The sequence below is a fragment of the Megalobrama amblycephala genome, linkage group LG4 (genome assembly GCF_018812025.1).
Source record: "Megalobrama amblycephala isolate DHTTF-2021 linkage group LG4, ASM1881202v1, whole genome shotgun sequence".
Classification (NCBI taxonomy): domain Eukaryota; kingdom Metazoa; phylum Chordata; class Actinopteri; order Cypriniformes; family Xenocyprididae; genus Megalobrama; species Megalobrama amblycephala.
This window is the reverse complement of record NC_063047.1, coordinates 19,735,992-19,755,656: the sequence shown is the minus strand read 5'-3', so window position 1 is coordinate 19,755,656 and position 19,665 is coordinate 19,735,992. Positions and strand designations below refer to the sequence as shown.

At 37.8% G+C, this 19,665-nt stretch overlaps 1 protein-coding gene, 1 long non-coding RNA gene and 1 pseudogene across 21 annotated transcripts in view; 2 read left to right on the top strand and 1 right to left on the bottom strand.

Moving 5' to 3' along the window:
• LOC125266972 overlaps positions 1 to 19,665 on the bottom strand; it is a 105,593-nt gene that overhangs the window by 55,847 nt on the left and 30,081 nt on the right. For 2 of the 20 annotated variants that reach the window (XM_048188157.1, XM_048188158.1), the window contains one exon: positions 18,117 to 19,454. The exons of the other annotated variants lie outside the window; for them this stretch is intronic. In XM_048188157.1, coding sequence (XP_048044114.1) covers positions 19,387 to 19,454 — 68 coding nt within the window. In that variant the 3' untranslated portion in view covers positions 18,117 to 19,386. Of the gene's footprint in view, positions 1 to 18,116; positions 19,455 to 19,665 lie in introns of those variants that run through there. 20 annotated transcript variants of the gene reach the window in all.
• The window catches only part of LOC125266976, an 81,100-nt gene that overhangs the window by 51,947 nt on the left and 9,488 nt on the right, over positions 1 to 19,665 (top strand). The window lies entirely within an intron of this gene.
• Positions 7,995 to 8,111, top strand: LOC125268044 (annotated as a pseudogene).

Here is a 19,665-nt window from a genome sequence, read left to right as displayed (position 1 = left end):
CAATCATGGGGAAGACTGCTGACTTGACAGTTGTCGAAAAGACGACTATTGACACCTTGCACAAGGAGGGCACAAAAGGTCATTGCAAAAGAGGCTGGCTGTTCACAGAGCTCTGTGTCCAAGCACATTAATAGAGAGGTGAAGGGAAGGAAAAGATGTTGTAGAAAAAAAGTGTACAAGCAATAACCGCACCCTGGAGAGGATTGTGAAACAAAACCCATTCAAAAATGTGGGGGAGATTCACAAAGAGTGGACTGCAGCTGGAGTCAGTGCTTCAAGAACCACTACGCACAGACGTATGCAAGACATGGGTTTCAGCTGTCGCATTTCTTGTGTCAAGCCACTCTTGAACAATAGACAGCGTCAGAAGCGTCTCGCCTGGGCTAAAGACAAAAAGGACTGGACTGCTGCTGAGTGGTCCAAAGTTATGTTCTCTGATGAAAGTAAATTTTGCATTTCCTTTGGAAATCAGGGTCCCAGAGTCTGGAGGAAGAGAGGAGAGGCGCACAATCCATGTTGCTTGAGGTCCAGTGTAAAGTTTCCACAGTCAGTGATGGTTTGGGGTGACATGTCATCTGCTGGTGTTGGTCCACTGTGTTTTCTGAGGTCCAATGTCAACGCAGCCGTATACCAGGAAGTTTTAGAGCACTTCATGCTTCCTGCTGCTGACCAACTTTATGGAGATGCAGATTTCATTTTCCAACAGGACTTGGCACCTGCACACAGTGCCAAAGCTACCAGTACCTGGTTTAAGGACCATGGTATCCCTGTTCTTAATTGGCCAGCAAACTCGCCTGACTGTAACCCCATAGAAAATCTATGGGGTATTGTGAAGAGGAAGATGCGATATGCCAGACCCAGCAATGCAGAAGAGCTGAAGGCCACTATCAGAACAACCTGGGCTCTCATAACACCTGGGCCAGTGCCACAGTAATTGCTGCAGTAATTCAGGCAAAAGGAGCCCCAACTAAGTATTGAGTGCTGTACATACTCATACTTTTCATGTTCATACTTTTCAGTTGGCCAAGATTTCTAAAAATCCTTTCTTTGTATTGGTCTTAAGTAATCTAATTTTCTGAGATACTGAATTTGGGATTTTCCTTAGTTGTCAGTTATAATCATCAAAATTAAAAGAAATAAACATTTGAAATATATCAGTCTGTGTGTAATGAATGAATATAATATACAAGTTTCACTTGACGTTTTAGAATTAGTAACGGAGGCTTGGTCCTACTGTCAACTTGAGATTTGAATCCATGGCGGAAGGACATAGTGCTGCACAAAAGAGGGTTTTAAAGACACCCCGTTGTTGTTCTTATTTGTTTACACACTCATGCCGTTGAACTGTTGTATAAACGCAATATCACACTCGTAGCCGTGCAATATGGCTATATATCAGTATATTCAACAATATTACCATTGATTGTTTTTGTAAATTTCAATGTTGCCTCAACATCAGTGATGCAGAATTAATCATAGTGTAATCTTGATTTTCATTTTTTGGTCACCATTGTTTCAACATTAAATGCGGGTGCAAACGTTATTAAACCAACATCACCTCATGTTAATTCAGTGATATTACCGTTGATTTGTAGTTGAAATCTCAACATTGCTTCAATATTAACTGAGGGTGCAAAAGTGATAGTAAAGCAACATCACTTTGTAATGTTAATTCAATGCAGTCAAGCGCAGTTGCTCTCCAGAGATCGTATTATTATAGGGAGATAAGAGGGTCTGTATCTCTTACCAGGGAAAGCATAACGGCTAACTTAATCACGTGCGGCACCTCTTAGCCTATTGTGTAATGGCAGTGACATCAGTAGCAACATTCCCTAGTCTGCCTTCTCTTAAAAAAATACATTTTTATCAAGCTAAAATCTACATATAGTTTACATATTTAAAAAAAACAAAAAAAAAAAAACAACCTACATATAGTAGTTCCCAATGAAAGTGTTGTTTAGAGTAAAACATGCTGAAACAGACTGTCAATTAATTAAATGATTAGCTATTTCCCCACAAAAGCTGTCCCACATTTCAACCAATCGACAATATGAAGTTATGTCTGTGAGTCAGGAGCAGAATAATTCAAACTTACCTCCCAATAATTGTGAAAGTTTATCAGTTAATTCTCAAATATTCCTTACAAAATCTACATTCATTCCACCAAAAATCGAAATCATTCATTAGAAACATATTGTCGATTGGTTGAAAGAGATGTGGGAGAAGTTCTTAATAAAAAACAAGAACATGTTTCTTTTAATAATTTATCTAAAGTCCAAAGGAATGCTCTACAAGAGCTAAAAATTGATAAATCTGTAGTTGTTAAAACAGCTGACCAGGGAGGTTTGATTGTTATTATGGATGCTCAGTATTATGATCAAGAAATTTATAGAGAACTTGAAAATCCATCTTTTTATACAAAATTAAAAGGTGATCCAACTTTAATTTTTAAAGATGAAATACATGAGACATTAAGATTTTCTTAAAAGAGGTGATATAACGAAAAATGAATTTGATTTTTTTAAAAGTTGAATATCCAATTACACCTGTAATTTACATTTTTACTGAAAATTCATAGAGATCTTGCTAATCCACCAGGGAGACCCATTATTGCTGGTATGGGTTCATTAACAGAAAAAAAATATTGGTGTTTATTGGTTCTTCTTTAAAACCCTATGTTCAAAGTCTTCCTTCTTTTGTACAGGATTCTATGGATATGATTAAAACATTACAGTCCATTACATTGCCTCACAATCAAATAGGCTTATTACTTGTTACATTAGACGTGGAATCATATACTATATACTATATATATATATATATATATATATATATATATATATATATATATATATATTCTAATATTCCACATGATAGCAGCATACAAGCTATTGAATTTTTTCTATGTGATCGTTTTAGTAATGAGTCCGAGCATTGAGTTTTTAAAGGTTTAGTTCACCCAAAAATGAAAATTCTGTCATTTATTACTCACCCTCATGTCGTTCCACACCCGTAAGACCTTCGTTAATCTTCAGAACACAAATTAAGATATTTTAGTTGAAATCCGATGGCTCTGTGAGGCCTCCATAGGGAACAATGACCTTTCCTCTCTCAAGATCCAATAATGTACTAAAACCATATTTAAATCAGTTCATGTGAGTACAGTGGTTCAATATTAATATTATTTATTTTTTATTATTATATTAATATTTTTGGTGCACCAAAAAAAAAAAAAAAAAAAAAAAAACGACTTATATAGTGATGGCCGATTTCAAAACACTGCTTCATGAAGATTCGGAGCATTATGAATCAGCGTATTGAATCATGATTCGGACTGTGTGTCAACTGCTGAAATCACGTGACTTTGGCGCTCGGAACAGCTGATTCGACACACTGATTCATTATGCTCCGATGCTTCCTGAAGCAGTGGTTTGAAATCGGCCATCACTAAATAAGTCATTATTTTGGGGGTTTTTTGTGCACCAAAAATATTTGTACAAATCTCAAACTTCCAGGTCAAAATAAAATGTTCTAGTCAAAAACTTATTCTTGTCTGACAAAATCAAACTTTGGCATCAGATGACACACAAAACGTAACAAATACACAGACTACTGCACTACCCAGTGAACACTAGTGAGATCATATAACACTGTAACAAAAAAAACCTCAGGAATTATTTTGAAGCTCAGTGTCTACAACAGAAAAATAAATGTACAGAGGCAGATACAGTAAAATACAGCAATGACCTTTTGGAGGGATTTTTTTTATTATTTTTTTTATTTTACTATTATAAATACTTGTGACTTGTGATGTTTGTCTGCTCACTAAAAAATGCAAAAATGCAAAAAGATGTTGGATTTAAACAAGTACTCAAACTTGCACTCATAAAGCATGTAGTACATGTACAATTGTAGGCTCAATGTCATGATAAAATGTGAAAAAGCTCTTACCCTCAGTGAAGCCATGTGTCAGGATGCGTGAAGAGAACTCAAAAGCAGAGGATAGTGAAACAGTTAAATTGACACTTCTGGGTATAACAAACATCCAAAGTGTAGTAACACACAAACAGGCAACAAAGGGAGTTGAGAGAGTTCCAGAGCCATCCGTACAGACACCTGCGGACACAGGCTGTGGAGACCACCTCATGTGCGACACCCAACAGGACAGGAAACGAGACAGAACAGCAAGCGCACGGCCAGATGTATACTCCTCGTCTAGACGTCCTGGGCACAGCAGTAGAACAGGTAAGAAAACAAAGACACACAAAACAGGTCCAAACACAAGAGACAAGGCACACAAAACAATCTACTAACAACAAAAATAAGCGACAGGTGAGAGAAATCAGCTCATGATCTGTGCGCACCCGTGCCGAATAATCAGCGCTGATTGCCCAGGTCACGAGCTGCAGAAAATAGACAGGACACACAGAGACAGTGGGTAAAAGTCGATGATGCACCTTGAACCGTGACACCATGCAGATCAGGAAGACCAAGGAAAGGAGAAAGATAGTCCGGCTCATGCTTGACCAAGATGAGAATTTCACGAGTTCACACTTACAAATAATCAGATAGAAAAATGTATGCGTAGTAGTATGCGTATTTGGCGTGCTGTCCGAGGAGAGGGCTCCGAGCTCGGTATTTTGGCCCGAACCCAGATTACTCCCCCCATTCTGGTTAGTATTCTGGAAAGTAACTAGTGCAGGTGTGAGGAGACGGGGTGGTGGAGGGATGCTGTCAAACTGTCGAGGAATATGGGTGAGTCGACCGTGTCTTATATATATGCTTTCACTTGTGCTGATTGGGTAGATATTGATTACTGATTGCTGACAGCTGGCCGAGATGACGTGATGATTAGTCAGATTATTTGAACGTTGCTCCTCCCGAATTTTGTTAATAAAACATCATGTGAATGTAAAACTGAATGATTCCAGAACAACATTCCTGTCTGAAAATGTATTCCTAACCATATCCCTATCCTTAACCCTACCCATAACTTATCTCTAAAATCAGAGGGAAATGATCAATGAATAAAACTGATGTAGAAGCACCTAACCATTGTTGTAAGCCTAAACCTGATATAAACTGTAAATTTGTCCCTCAAATCTGACTGGTTGATTGGAATGTTGTTTCAGGATTAACAACCATAGTGATCCATGAGCATGATGTATTTGGTGAAATCACATTCACCAGTCCATGACAATGTACAAAACAATTGGCCTGAGTCAAGTCACCTTCATTTATATAGTGCTTTTTACAATAACGATCGTTTCAAAGCATCTTTACAGTGATAACTTGAAAATAATGCAACAAAGTTTGTTTTGGCTGTAGGGGAGAGTGGGGTAAAGTGAGACACTTTTTACATTTGCTCCCCTCTAAGCGAGCTAAAATGATATATCAGTAAAATTTACACATTTCCCATTAATTCAGGATGTTTCCTAGCCATAGAAATTATCAGAATGTATTCAGGACGAAGGTCAGTGAAAATATGATTGTTTTAAAAAAAGTCATCTTGTGTCTCACTTTACCCCAGCTTAGGGGTAAACTGAGACAGACCAGAGAAATCAAGGGGGTAAACTGATCCACTTACTTTTTCCACTCTGAAACTACCATAACAACACATGTTGTAACAGTTAGAATCCTGACAGCTAGCTTGACAACCACACATTCCAGAACTAATGTCAGACTAGTAACAGAATCATGGGGACTGGTCAATTAAGCAATTTTTTTTTCTAAACACTTGAAAGTAACTCTGAACAAAATCAAATACAACATAATATAATTCAAAATATTTTAATTAACATTCAAATGACAGATAGAACCAGTTAGATTAGAACACAATCTGGGGGTCAGAACACAGGACCCTTAGGGTGCGTTCACACTTGTCATGTTTTGTTCGATTAAAACAAACCCTGGTGCGATTGCTCAGTTAGTGCGGTTTATTTGAACATATGTGAACGCTGTCCTAAAAAGAGACCCTAAAAAGGACAGAATCCTCACGCATGTCGTTTTGTCTTGTCATAGTTGCGAGTTTGCCCATCACAGGCATCAGACGCATGTCTCGTTTGTGTGTGTGACGGATGGATTCCTGCCGCTGTTTTGACAACTTTACACATGTTATAAGCTCTTCACGAGTTCCCAGCTGGCCAAAATACCATCACACGCAGGCTATGCGCTGCTATGCACACACAACGAGCGCATTTACCTCAGCACACAGCATTGTTTGGGATTTTTGTTAAGTTCCGTCTCAAAATAGGCAATACGTCATAAAATCTGACCAATCACATTGTGAATGTATCCCTATGCCTCAAGGTTCGGTATCTTTTGGTTCGGTGATAAAATTGCCAATCTGAACGCTAATTGGACCAGGACTAAATGTTTTTTCTTCCTCTTTGGTCCGGACCAAATACAACCAAACGAACCAAACTACAAGTGTGAACGCACCCTTAGAGCCAGCTAGTGTCTGGAGGTCAGAGCAAAGCACAATCAGAACCAGCTAGAACAGCCTGGGACTCAGAACACAGGACTAGATCCATCTGTATTAGAACATCACTAGGCCTACTCTACATTCCAGCCCTGAAGGTTACAGGGAAAGATGAGGAGTTGCTCTCTCCATCTCTCCAGGCCTTTTAGGTTGAGGCAGCTTCTTTACCACAACATGTGCCACATGATTCTCCTCGAGGGTTTTTTTGCCCCAGGTTGTCTTTCCTGGTGTTTTGCCTTGGCATGATGGCTTTTCTACAATGTTTATGACATTAAAAATAAAACACATGTAATGTAATATTACATTAAAATATTTTTAAGACTAAATTTAACTTGTGCCTCATGTCTCACTTTACCCCAAAGCATTTGTCTCACTTTACCCCACCACTACATTTTAGAAAAAAATTATCTCTCTTAGCAATTCAGGCTAATCTTCAGCTAGCATCATCACATGGTTTTATATGTTGATAGTTCATTAACATGTATGATATAAGTTTTTCTACCTGAATCATTTTGCTTTGGCACAACAGTTGATTAAGTTGACCGCAAGAAAATTTACTTTTACATGCAAAAAAAATATTTTTGTGAAAAAAACATGCTTAGCACAGCACCATGAGGTCCTCTCCTTCATGGCCAAGGGGAAATGTGAGGGGCTTGAAAACATAATTGTCACATAACCACAAATGTGTTCCGTTGCCGAGATACAGGGGGTGTCTCACATTACCCGATGTCTCACATTACCCCACTCTCCTACAGCACACTGTAAAACCGAACAGTGAAAGTTTGTTGTAGCGTCTGGATCAATCAGCCACACAATTATTCATTGTATTTAATGGATTACCCATAAACTCACTCTCACTATCAAAGTTCTGTGAACCCATCCCCTAAAACTGCAACTAGCATCCCAAACGTAGCTAAACCACAGGCAGAACTAGGTGTCCTGTTACAGATACTTGGACCTTTTACGATCAGGAAGAATTTTGCAGAGACTAGTGACTCTGACTTCATTCTTTCTGAGAAGGACAAATAAACTCTCTTATCCTTGGTATTCTCTATATAACCTGTCAGAAAGGCCATCCCGGAACGGAAAATACACAACGGTTTCTGACGGACTGATATGAGCGTGCTACTTCCATCAGACTGATGCGAGAGCCAGCTCCAGCCGCGCTCTTCCCGATATTGTTCAGTGTTGTGCGTTCATGCAAAATTGTGAGTAATCATGTGAATATTGTTTATTCAACAAGTTGTTATTGTAAATGTCAGATGTTTGGCGAGTGTTTGAGATATGCAAATGACGATCGTGGCGCGATCGTGGATAGACGCTAATCTTGTCAGCCGCATCAGTATGATCACGTTGAGTTAACACGTGCCTTGTTATTATATGCTGCGTCATGCCGTGTATTGATGTTTATCATCTTATATAAGGTTCATATATTATCTGAAAGTTGATTATTCATTTGTAATGACTGTTTTAATCAGTTATTGATACTTTGAGACATTTGTACAGAAATATTGCCAGCAGCCATATCACCCTGTAGCCCAAGACCGGTTGCCCACTGAAGCTAAGCAGGGCTGAGCCTGGTTAGTACCTGGATGGGAGACCTCCTGGGAAAACCAGGTAGCTGCTGAAAGAGGTGTTAGTGAGGCCAGCAGGGGGTGCTCACCCTGTGGTCTGTGTGGGTCCTAACGCCCCAGTATAGTGACGGGGACACTGTACTGTAACAAGCACCGTCCTTCGGATGAGACGTTAAACCGAGGTCCTGACTCTCTGTGGTCATTAAAAATCCCATGGCACTTCTCGTAAAGAGTAGGGGTGTAACCCCGGTGTCCTGGCCAAATTCCCTCCATAGGCCCTTACTAATCACGGCCTCCTAATAATCCCCATCCATTGAATTGGCTCTTTCACTCTCTCTCCTCTCCACCTACAGCTGGTGTGTGGTGAGCGCACTGGCGCCGTTGTACTGTGGCCGCCGTCGCATCATCCAAGTGGATGCTGCACACTGGTGGTGGATGAGGAGAGACCCCTGATATGATTGTAAAGCGCTTTGGGTGTACAGTAGTACATATGAAAGCGCTATATAAATGCCTCATTCATTCATTCATTCATTCATTCATTGTATTCATATTATATTCATTTATTGTTTTACAGACCACAACACAACTTTCCATAACTCCACACAATTATATTGTAAATGGATATTACTGACTGCCTGACAAGTGCTATTAAAGAGAAGTTTGAAGAGGATATACTTCTCCTGTGCATGATTCTCTTATCGGAATCATTGTCCATATTTGTCCGCCATCAGATCCATGATTTAAAATAGATGTTGGGAAGTGCTTCCCCACATAACCACTTGGGAAATGTATAAACATGTATCCAATTTTCCCATCTCATGACTTTACTTTTATAGGCTTTATTCTATGTATTAATTCTCTCTTTTGAACTATTTTGGTATTAATGTTCCATAGTTGCAAATATATAGTTAACTGAAATCACACTGGTAGCATGTTTGGTATCTACGGACTCCAACTTTCAATTTATGTTACATGTTACTAACTCTGTGACACATTAGTATTATAAGAATCTAGAAGGTTCTTTTCTCATTCATCCAATCCAGTGTCTTATGCTAATATCTTGCTACAGAACAAAGACTCGTAAAACTTCCCTCCGAGGGGGCAACTCCTTATTGGCTCAGACGCCTCAAGAGGGTGTGCCATCTTCACCCCTTATATTCACTGATCACAAGATCAAACCCTCTCTTCTTCTCTTTTACTGACAAATGCTGACGTCAAGATGACGCTTTAAGAAGCTAGAAGCTTCTAAGGAACCCCAAGCTTGTGCCAGGCCTCGGCCTAGACCTTCCATTCACCAAAGATCCTCTGAATCCAACTGGTTCTCTTTCGTCAAGACAATATCAGCAAAGGTTCAATGGAAGCCTCCACAAATTGCATCAGGACAGTTTTAATTCAACTTGGAGAGACATGCAAGTATCAAACTTAGTCTCATTATTGGATACATTGAGTATCCTTACCCCTTTTAAAGAAGGGCCTGTTAAAACTAAACTGATGGTTTGCTCAAGGCTGTTGATCTGCTGAATGTCAAACAATGCTGTAACTTCTTGCTTCCTGTACTCTGCTTTAGCTCTCTCTCTCTTGGTAAACTGTATGCATGTATGTGTGTGAATGTTAGTAGTTTAAGTGTTTAGTCTAGTTAATAAAGTCTCGTTCATGTCACATGTAAAGTTGTCTGTGTTTTGCGCTCATATGCTGGAGTCCCTATTCATGTCGATCCTGACTTACAGGCTCTTAGTAGTACTGTACAATAAGATTGTTATTTCCCATAACCTGGAAATGAATATTTCTTAGAATTAATAAACAATTAACACTGTGTGTTCATTGGACAACGGGTTAATTGATTGTAATATTAATTTTATTACATTAAGTTAATTTTATTAACTGAATCCAAATATTAATAATTAATTATGACTAGTTCTGATTAATTATTCATATTTATTTTGAGCTAATTTGCTACATTGTTTCACTCAAATAATAATGAAAGTTCATTGTACTTAATAGAAAAAAGTAGCATGAACTCAAAATTTCATTGTAGTAAGCTGAACTTAATATGATTGAGTTGAGCTGCAGCAGATTTCTAATGCCCAGCATGCTTTGCGTCAGACCATATAAATAACTGTTGAAATTAAGTGTTATTTTGTGTGTTTTTGCACAAGATTAACATATGGAGATGTAAGTTAATGTTTAATGTGTTATGTTGGGATTCAGGGGGGTTCTGTTATGTTAGTTAGGGTTACCACTGTGGTGAAGAGTAGAGCCTGTGGTTAGGTTGAGCATGAGCTGCAAAACATTTAAGACCACTTATGTTGTTTGTTGACTCTCTGATAATGTCTCTCTGATAGTTATAATAGCATGTGTTATTTGCTATGTAACATTTAACCAAGATCTGAATGTGATGTTTGTGTAAATTAACTGTATGTAATTAACATTATGATGAGTTGGGAAAGGGATGCTGGTGACGGGATTGTTAGTGAGAGACACCTGTGCACCACACTGGCCTTGATCCGTTTCCATGGCTCTCAGCCCCGCCCCACTTGTCACAAAAATTTTAAGTTCTACCAACTTCAAAAAAATGATTTAGTTTACTTAAATGTTTTGAAGTAATAAGTTTCCTCAAATGTTTTGAGTATTCTGAACTTATTGGGTTTTACAGTGCAGCTCTAGAAGAAAATAGTGTCATTGTCCTGCTTAAGTTCTGTGTTGATTCATTTCAGTTGTAAAAATGTTATTAAAACTTATTTATCTATACAGCAGCTCTGGAGAAAACAGTGATGTCGTCGTCCAGCTCAGTTCAGTTCTCATACAATGGTATCATTACAGGCAGTTCAATAATATTGTTGAATTAGTGTTCCCATCTAAGCAAGCCAGAGGTGACAGTGCAAGAAACCCAAAATCCATCAGGTGACAGAATGGAAAAAAACCAGGCACAGTCGGTGGTCAGTTCTTCTCTGGCCCAACAACAAGACTAACTGTAACTATTTCAGTAAGTTTTCACTAAATGAGATGCAAGATGGCATAAGATGCATTTATGTGAAACAAGAGATAGCGAGTCCGTGGTGTGAACAGTGCCGATTTCTGTTACCCCGATGAGTGGGCAGATATACAGCACTGGAAACGGGCCATGGACAACAGCAAATTTTAGGAAATGTCTGACCACCGAATATCAGTGATGTCAGAATAGACATCAAGACACTGATTCAACAGAAGAAGAATTTGTATTTGATTTCACCATCCAGAAATCATTAATAGCCTGTGATGTCACGGTAAGGAAGTTTCAGCAGGTATTACTCAGCAAAGTCTTCTACCTTTCCTGTCTTGGGTCATGGAATTCCCCTTATTTCCCCATAGTCTAAGCAGCTGAAAATGGAAAGTTAAGGGGTTTTACTCCTTTTTTGTGTGTGTTGCATTCCAACACTTACTGAGTTGTAAGTCATTGCATTTGACTTGATAAAATCCAGACTTTCTGACTGTTTTTTCTCTTCATTATTTTGTATATAACTTCATTATTAACGTCTGTTTTTCTTTTCTTTTCTTTCTTTTTTTTTTTTTAAATAACTAATCAAAGCTAATTACCCTAAATCTGTTGTCTACTCTAAATAGTGTTCATGAGATATGTTACAAATGAATGTAAAGCACACAGACCTTTTGTGCAGCATTCAAATAGAGGACATAATGCCACAAGATCAAGAACCCAGCAATGCATCAGAGTTGTAACTGTAACCACGTTGATATTTTTTAGAGCAATGATCAGTATGGCAGGACATTTAATGTGAGGTGTTTCTGTGTTTACTGTAGCATTTTGATGACATGACTGTCACATGTGACCTGAGACTTCCTCTAGAACAGGGGTTCTTAACCTTTTTGATGTCGGGGCCCAAATTTTACAGTACAAAGTGGCCCAGGGCCCATTCAAATATTAGCACTGTATTGGTTTATTGATCTCACCCTTGATTTGATTTGTATTCAATAACTAAATGAAATCCACTTGCAGTTTAACAGTTTATTATCCATGTGTATGTAAACCTGCACATATAACAAGATGCCAAACACACAACAATTCATGGAACAAATCAATCTGCATCAAGAACAAATGTAAAGGCTCAAGTCAGGCATATTAACACAAAAATCAGTTAGATTTGACAAATTTTACTTACAAAAATAGAAAATGTATATAAATAAAAATAAATAAAAGAAAAACAATAAAATGTTTTGCTTAAGTAAACAGATTCAAAATAATATTTTTAAAATTAAATAAAGTTGTAAATGAAAATTGAAATAAAGTGCAAATGAAAAAATATAGCTTTATAATCTGCAAAATAATTTGATAATTGTTTCAGCAGTCTACATTTTTGCATGGCAGAACCTGAAGTTGCTCTTCATATCTGTTATAAATGAACAATAACAGTCACAACAGTCCAATTTGAACAAGCTACAACTCCCTATTTATGTTCCCCTCTTAATGAGACACTTGGGCCTGCTTCACAGACATTATCAGATCCAGCCTGGGTGGAATGGGGGAAAGGCTCACTCTCAGAGTAGCCTCCAGTGTTGCTTTGAGTCTGTTTCGGGCCTTGGTCTTAGTTGTGGCCACAATGGAGAATCCTGATTCACACAGGTATGTAGTTGTGAATGCGAGGAGTAGTTTCACAGCCCTCAGTGCTAGACATGGGTACTCTTTTGAGACAGCAATCCAGAAGGAGCCCAGATCCAGTTTGCCCCACTGCAACTTTAAAGTACTGTCATTGGCTACTTCCAGAAGCTGGGATTCCAGATGTGAGGGCAAAGCAACATCATTTTTAGTGGGATCCACAGAAAATGGGTCCGCAATCCACATGTGTCCCTCTCTGGGATCCTCAGGAAAGTAGTCATCAAATTTCACTGCCAGTTGTGAGAGGTGCTGTGAGACTAAGTCACTAATCTTCACCTGGGGGGAGTTTTCCAAAATGTCAGACAAAAGGGGAAACATGTCCATCCTTTTTTCCTGAGCCCTCTTAATCCACAAAGCAAGTTTCCTTTTAAAAGCTTGAACTTTATCTGCAACAACAAATATGTTGCTATTTCTCCCTTGAAGTGAGATATTCAGCTGGTTCAGCAGTGAAAAAATGTCACAGAGGTAGGCAAGTTTAGCTGTGAACTGTGCATTGGCGTAATAATGTGCAAAAGGAGAATTTCTCTCAGTGAGAAAAGATAGGACCTCATTCCTCAGTTCAAATAAACGCTTGAGGACCAGTCCTCTTGAGAGCCATCTCACCTCACTGTGATAGAGCAGCTGGACATGATCTGCTTCCAAGCCTTCACAAAGTTTGGCAAAACATCTGGAGTTCACAGCATTATTTTTAATGAAGTTTATGGTTTTCACACTTACATCCATCACCTCATGTAACTCTGGTGACATTTTTTTTGCCGCAAGGCTTTCGCGGTGAAGAAAACAGTGGGTCCATTTAGCTTCTGGGGCACGATCAAGTATCTGCCTGACGACACCGTGATGCCTGCCTGTCATTGACGCTGCACCATCGCTGCACACCCCAACACAGTTCTGCCAGTCTAGGCCGTTCTCTTTGAAGTAGTTATCCATGCAGCGGAAACATTCCTGAGCCGTAGTCCGTGTCGGTAGCTCTCCACAAAACAGTATGTCTTCGTGCAAACTACTGTCCCAGCGATAGCGAACAAAAACCAGTAGCAGTGCATCATTTGTGACGTCGGTAGACTCGTCTAGTTGTAAAGAGAAAAATGGGCTGCTTTTTATTCTTTCTAGCAACTGATGCTGTATGTCTGTGGCCATGTCCGCGATACGGTGACTAACAGTGTCGTTTGAGAGTGGGATGGTTAGCAGCTTTTTTGCAGCAGCCTCTCCGATCATCTCACGGCACATATCTACAGCGGCAGGTAAAACCAACTCCTCCGCTATCGTGAATGCTTTTTTAGTCTGCGCCACTCGTCTGGCTACGAGGTAGCTGGCTTTCAAAGCGCATTTAGAATTTCCAGTCAGTGCCACAACAGACCTTTTCTGCATCTGAAGCCCATTTTCTTTTCTCTTGAAAAATTCCACCGACTTTCCCACAAGCGATGGATGTTTGGTTTCTAGATGCCGCTTTAGTTTTGAAGGCTTCAGTGCTTCGTTGGACAGCATTAGCCCACACTCCACACACTGGGCTCTCGGCTCTGCCTCGTCACCTCCATTCACAAATCCGTACTTAATGAAGTCAGGATTGTATTTGCGGCAAAATCTTGACTTTTGGGGCGGGTTGGCGCAACTTTTGTCTCCACTTTTCCGCTTTAAAAATTTCTCCATAACTTTTACTACAGGCTACGGTTGATTGAGTGTCTTCTGCTTATTAGCGCTTGTTTAACAACTAACTGAGGCATTACTGCCACTAGTGGTGGGATGGGGTATTGTAACTGTCTCATGGATAACAGTGGTCATTCTGGTGTCTTCAATTGATAATTTGTTTGGTCCCGCGGCCCTCACGGCCCACAGGTGAAAAACGTAAAGTTTTTTGCGGCCCTCCAGGTGGCGCTCGCGGCCCAAGTGTGGGCCGCGGCCCTATGGTTAAGAATAGGTGCTCTAGAATGAAGTATTTCTGAGAAATGCTCTGCTTTAAACTAAACAAGCAGAATGAGCTTTTTCAGAGAAAGTATACTGTTCAGCTAATGTATAATGTTCAAGACAGAAGTTTGCCTCCCATCAAAGTACTGTGCTGTTAAAGTATTTTTACTCTAGTATTTGTTCCATGCATGTGCTTTAATAAAATGCAATGCAGACAGACGAGTGAAACTGATATTGTAATTCATATTTGATTCTCAGATGGGAAAGTACATGACGTGATTAGCTTTATCTCATTATTCCTTTTTCAGAGCATATCTGTCATTGTGAGAGTAGGGTAAAAGAAGAAACTGGAAGAAAAAATGTATGTTTGCTTAAACTAGATGTTATTTTAGCAAAGAAATCGCATCAGCTGAACAGATTTTTTAGCATTGATTACATTGTACATATATCACAGCACTTCAATTAAATGAATGTATAAATTGTGTCTCCAGATTTTCAGACATAATGTAGATAAAAGCAGATGATTTTTAGAGATTTAATTACTGCAAGATTAATCATCACAGGCGGCTCCTCCGTGGATCAGGATTTTGGCTAATACTGTGGGCTGTTGTGTGTTTCTGCTCAGAGAAGACTCATTATATTACTTGTTTCTAGTGTCCATTTCATTCATTTCCTGAGGTTTATGTTTGTAAACAAAATATAAAGGAAATAAATACATTTGCATCCTTAACTTTTTTTGAATGGCTTTCAGTATATACTTCTTGGTAAATTATGACCCTCACTGTAAAAAATGACCGTGATTTTAACAGTAAAAGACTGTAAAAATGCTGCGGTGAAAAACTGTCAATTGGTTTACAGAAAGTTTCTGTACTATATACAGTGAATAACTGTAATAGATCTAACGGTACATTTAATGTAATTTTACGGTAAAATACCGTTAAATTCACAGTTTTTGGAAGTGAAAAATAACAATTCATTGTAAAATTTACAGTGAAAAACAGTAAATTGACATTCCCACAATTCCCTGCGTGACACTTCACATTTTATATATTTTCGTTGAAATAACTCTGTTTCTTCTTAGTTTTTCTCATTTTTTTCTAATCAGTTATGTACATTAGGGTTTTATGTTACATCTAATGTTGTTAAATTAATGTTTATTGCATTTTTAAAATTTCATGCATGTTACCATGATGGTGTTTAGTGTGTGTGTGAATGACACTGTGTGCACCTTCTATATATTAGTATTGTGCTTCTCAGCTTGTGGAAAAGCTACTTGTGATGAACTTTGATTCATCATGTGACTCTCATCACCACTGTGTTTGGTGACTGTCAGTGTATTATAAAGGTACAAAACAGATATTAGTACTTCATTAGGTTGGTAAATTAACATTATATCAGTTAATACGTTATTTTACCGTAAATTTTACTGGGATTTTTTTTTTACAGTGTGTAACAATGATGTTAATGTTACTGAAATCCAGTGTTAAATATACATATTTAAAATGTAAAATTCACATGTAACTCCGTAAGTATGTTTACGGTTTGATGTCATTTTTACAGTATTGTTCTGGTAACCACAGCTGCCGGTATTTTTCCGTAGAAACAACGGGATTTTTTTTACAGTGCTGGATTCAAGTATTTCTTCCCTGCACCTCTTATCAGAGTGACACTTCACAAACATGCAAAGACACAGAGAAAATGGCAATGTTTTCTGACAGCATTTATGCAAAAAAAATAAAATAAATAAATAATACAACGTTCTTACACAATCTCAAGTCTTTTACAAAAAGGACTTGGAGGGATGATTTCAACCTTCTCATGCTTTTCGAGAGATTTTATTCATTCCTTTATCAGCACAAAAGCATCTGCCCTTTACACCCCCTGTTTGGCCTGAAACAATCCAGTGTTGATTCAGATCAGTTTTAGAATTCATATTTCAAAGTATTACTATGCTAAGACCATTTCAATGTGTGAAAAACAAACATAAAACATTATTTGCACGAGAGCGAGCTCACCTTTCAGCTTCACTACAAGGAGACAGCAAATAACAATGAAAGTTTTCATTTTGTTTTTGATCTTGTGTGATCATCTAATATTATGACTTCAGCAGCTCTATTTTTATACTGCCAAGGTCTGGCCACTGAGGTGACTGTCACTTTTTGTTTCATTCTAGCTTCCTTCATCTGTACCGAGAAATTGAAGCTTTTATTTGTAAAGCGAAGCTTTGTCACAAGGCAATTGTTTTTAAATGCATTTGGGTTTTTTTTTCTTCTTCTTCTTTTTGTCTGTTTATAGCTTCAGAATAGGCCTATCCAGCAGCCTAACCTTTTATTAGGACAGTGGTACCAAACTGGGGGTACGTGAGGTGACAAAAGGGGGTACGCGAACAAAATGCTGAGTAGTTCATTTAATTCTACCTTAAAATAATATTAAAATTGATCATGTATTTCTAACTGCCAAACTGTCATAAATCCAGTACATTTAATCAAATTACCTCATCATTTGCTGTCAAAAATGATTGTATCCACACAAGCAGCATGCATATGATAGATTGCGTGTAGTCTACTGCCTTTAAAGGTGCAATATGTAATACTTTTGCAGTAAAATATCCAAAAACCACTAGGCCAGTGTTATATACAGTATTTTGTTCACTTGAGTACTTAGAATATCCCAAATGTTTCCAACTATTTGTTTTGAATAGGCATCTAGCGACCTCTAGCAGACAAAATTATTACATATTGTACCTTTAAATCGCGCTAAATTAGGCTACTGTCGTTCTCGACAATGCACCTTTGTAAAATTGGGGATTTGGCACTTACTCGCATGAAGAACAAATATAGACACAGATAGTGGATTAATTTCGATTTAAGACTCAATCTTTCTCCAATACAAAAACATACATTGTGTGATACCGTCATGATAACGAGCAAGAATGCAATGGTTCCCAAATATCCACATGACTGCAAACGTGACATTATTATACAACAGGTCAAAAAACAAAACCTACATTTTAAACACAGTTCTGTCAGCATTTACTCTACCTTGCAATGAAATAATAGTTCTAACGAAAACCACAGCAGAACTACAACACACGTCTGTGTTTTGTGAACAATTCTGCGGCTTTGAACGAATCATGAGTCAATGATTCAATGATTCATTCACAGCCACTTGCTTTGTCACTGAATGAATGACTCGATGACTCACTCATAAAAACAGTGACTTGCTGCCACCTATTGGTGGTTTTAGTTTAATATTTAAAAGTTTTACTTTTTTTTACCATCATTGCATATTTCTCTATTGACCATTTTTTATTTAAAACATTATTTATTTTATAAAGTTATTCATAAAGGTAAAAAAATGCACTGGAAAATCAATTTAGGGGGCAAATATAAGTGGAACGCAGAAGGATGGTAATCCCTTCAGGGGGTACTCAGAGTTAAAGTTTGGGAACCACTGTATTAGGACATTAATGCTCAAGCAGGAATGATCCCTAATAATCCACTGATTATATACATTTCAATTCAAATCTATTTTATTCACATATTGCTCACAATATATTTTCTCAAAGACTTTGAAGCGAATGGGGGTGTGACGAGCAGGGCGGGCGAGAGCCGTGAGGGAACGGCGCGAGGCCGGTGGCGCGAGTGATAATGAGCATCACCTGCGAGGCGCGCCGGCCTCGAGTCTCTCACGGAGGAGCTCCGGAGGCATAAAAGGAGGAGCGATGCTTAACAGTATATAGAAATATATGGATTGAGAGGACAATGCATTCTGTGATATACACAAACATTTCATACTCAGATCACAAAGAGGAAAACACAGTGCTCCTGAACAAATCACTATACTGTAGCATTCCCAGATAAATGCCAATTTCACACAAAAAGCATCAGCCTAATAGTACATTGAAACTGAATCACTACATAACAGAAAAACTCACTTGAAGCTTTAACAAGCCACTTCAGACTCCACTCTAGCTATAACATTTTTAACACCATACTTATTGATTTCATTTCACTGCATACATCTTACAGGTTCATCAACATAGTAAAATATTGGTAACACTTAGGTATGGGGAACACTGTTAACTACGACTTTTGCCTCATTAAACTCTTACTGCTTATTAATGGTTAGTAAAGTAGTTGTTGTAGCGTTTAAGTTTAGGTATGGGGTAGGATTTAGGGATGTAGAATATCATCATGCAGAATAAGGTATTAATATGTGCTTTATAAGTACTAATAAGCAGCCTATATTTAAGCTAATAAGCAACTTGTTAAAAGTGAGAATTTTTCCCCTTAAAAGTGTTACCAAAATATTTACTTAATTAGTGTCATGTATAGCCAGAGGTGAACTAACCCCCTGGTATTGACTGGTTTCTCCTAATTGTTTTTTGTTTTTGTTTTTTCCCCTCCATAATACATTAATGATTATTTTGCCATGACTTATAATGAACTCCTCAGGTAAACTGTGTAGGGAAGGGGTGGGTGATAATCGAAAATTTAACCCTGTCATACGCTTCATAAGTATATCATGGCATGATACTTATCACCAAATAGTAATTACTGTGTGCTTGTCATTACACCAGATTGTTGCAAATAGAACAAAACCTGATTAAATTATGTAAATGAATAATATGAATAAATGATCAATTATGTATATCAAATAATAACAATAATAATATGAACAAATGAATGATAACTATGTAAATGACTAATGATTATAAATTATTATAAAATTAAACATAAAAAACAACAAGAAAATAAAACAACAACAATAAGGTTGCTTTCTTAAAGTAAATTACATTTGAACAAAAACTTTGATTTTTCAGTTGATGTCGATGGACGATCCGTCTTACCTGGAAAAAGAATGAATGATTAAGAGTTCAAGCCAAAGTCATTATGAAACAATGAAGTCAATTTGACCCTCATATATAAGAAAAATAACAACAAAAAATATAGCAGTGGGCAGAAACTGCAACAGAAAGTAATTCAATTATTTTAGTCAAAATGTCTGAAAAATCATTTAAAAAAAAAAAAAAAAAAAAAAAATCACAAAATGATTAAATT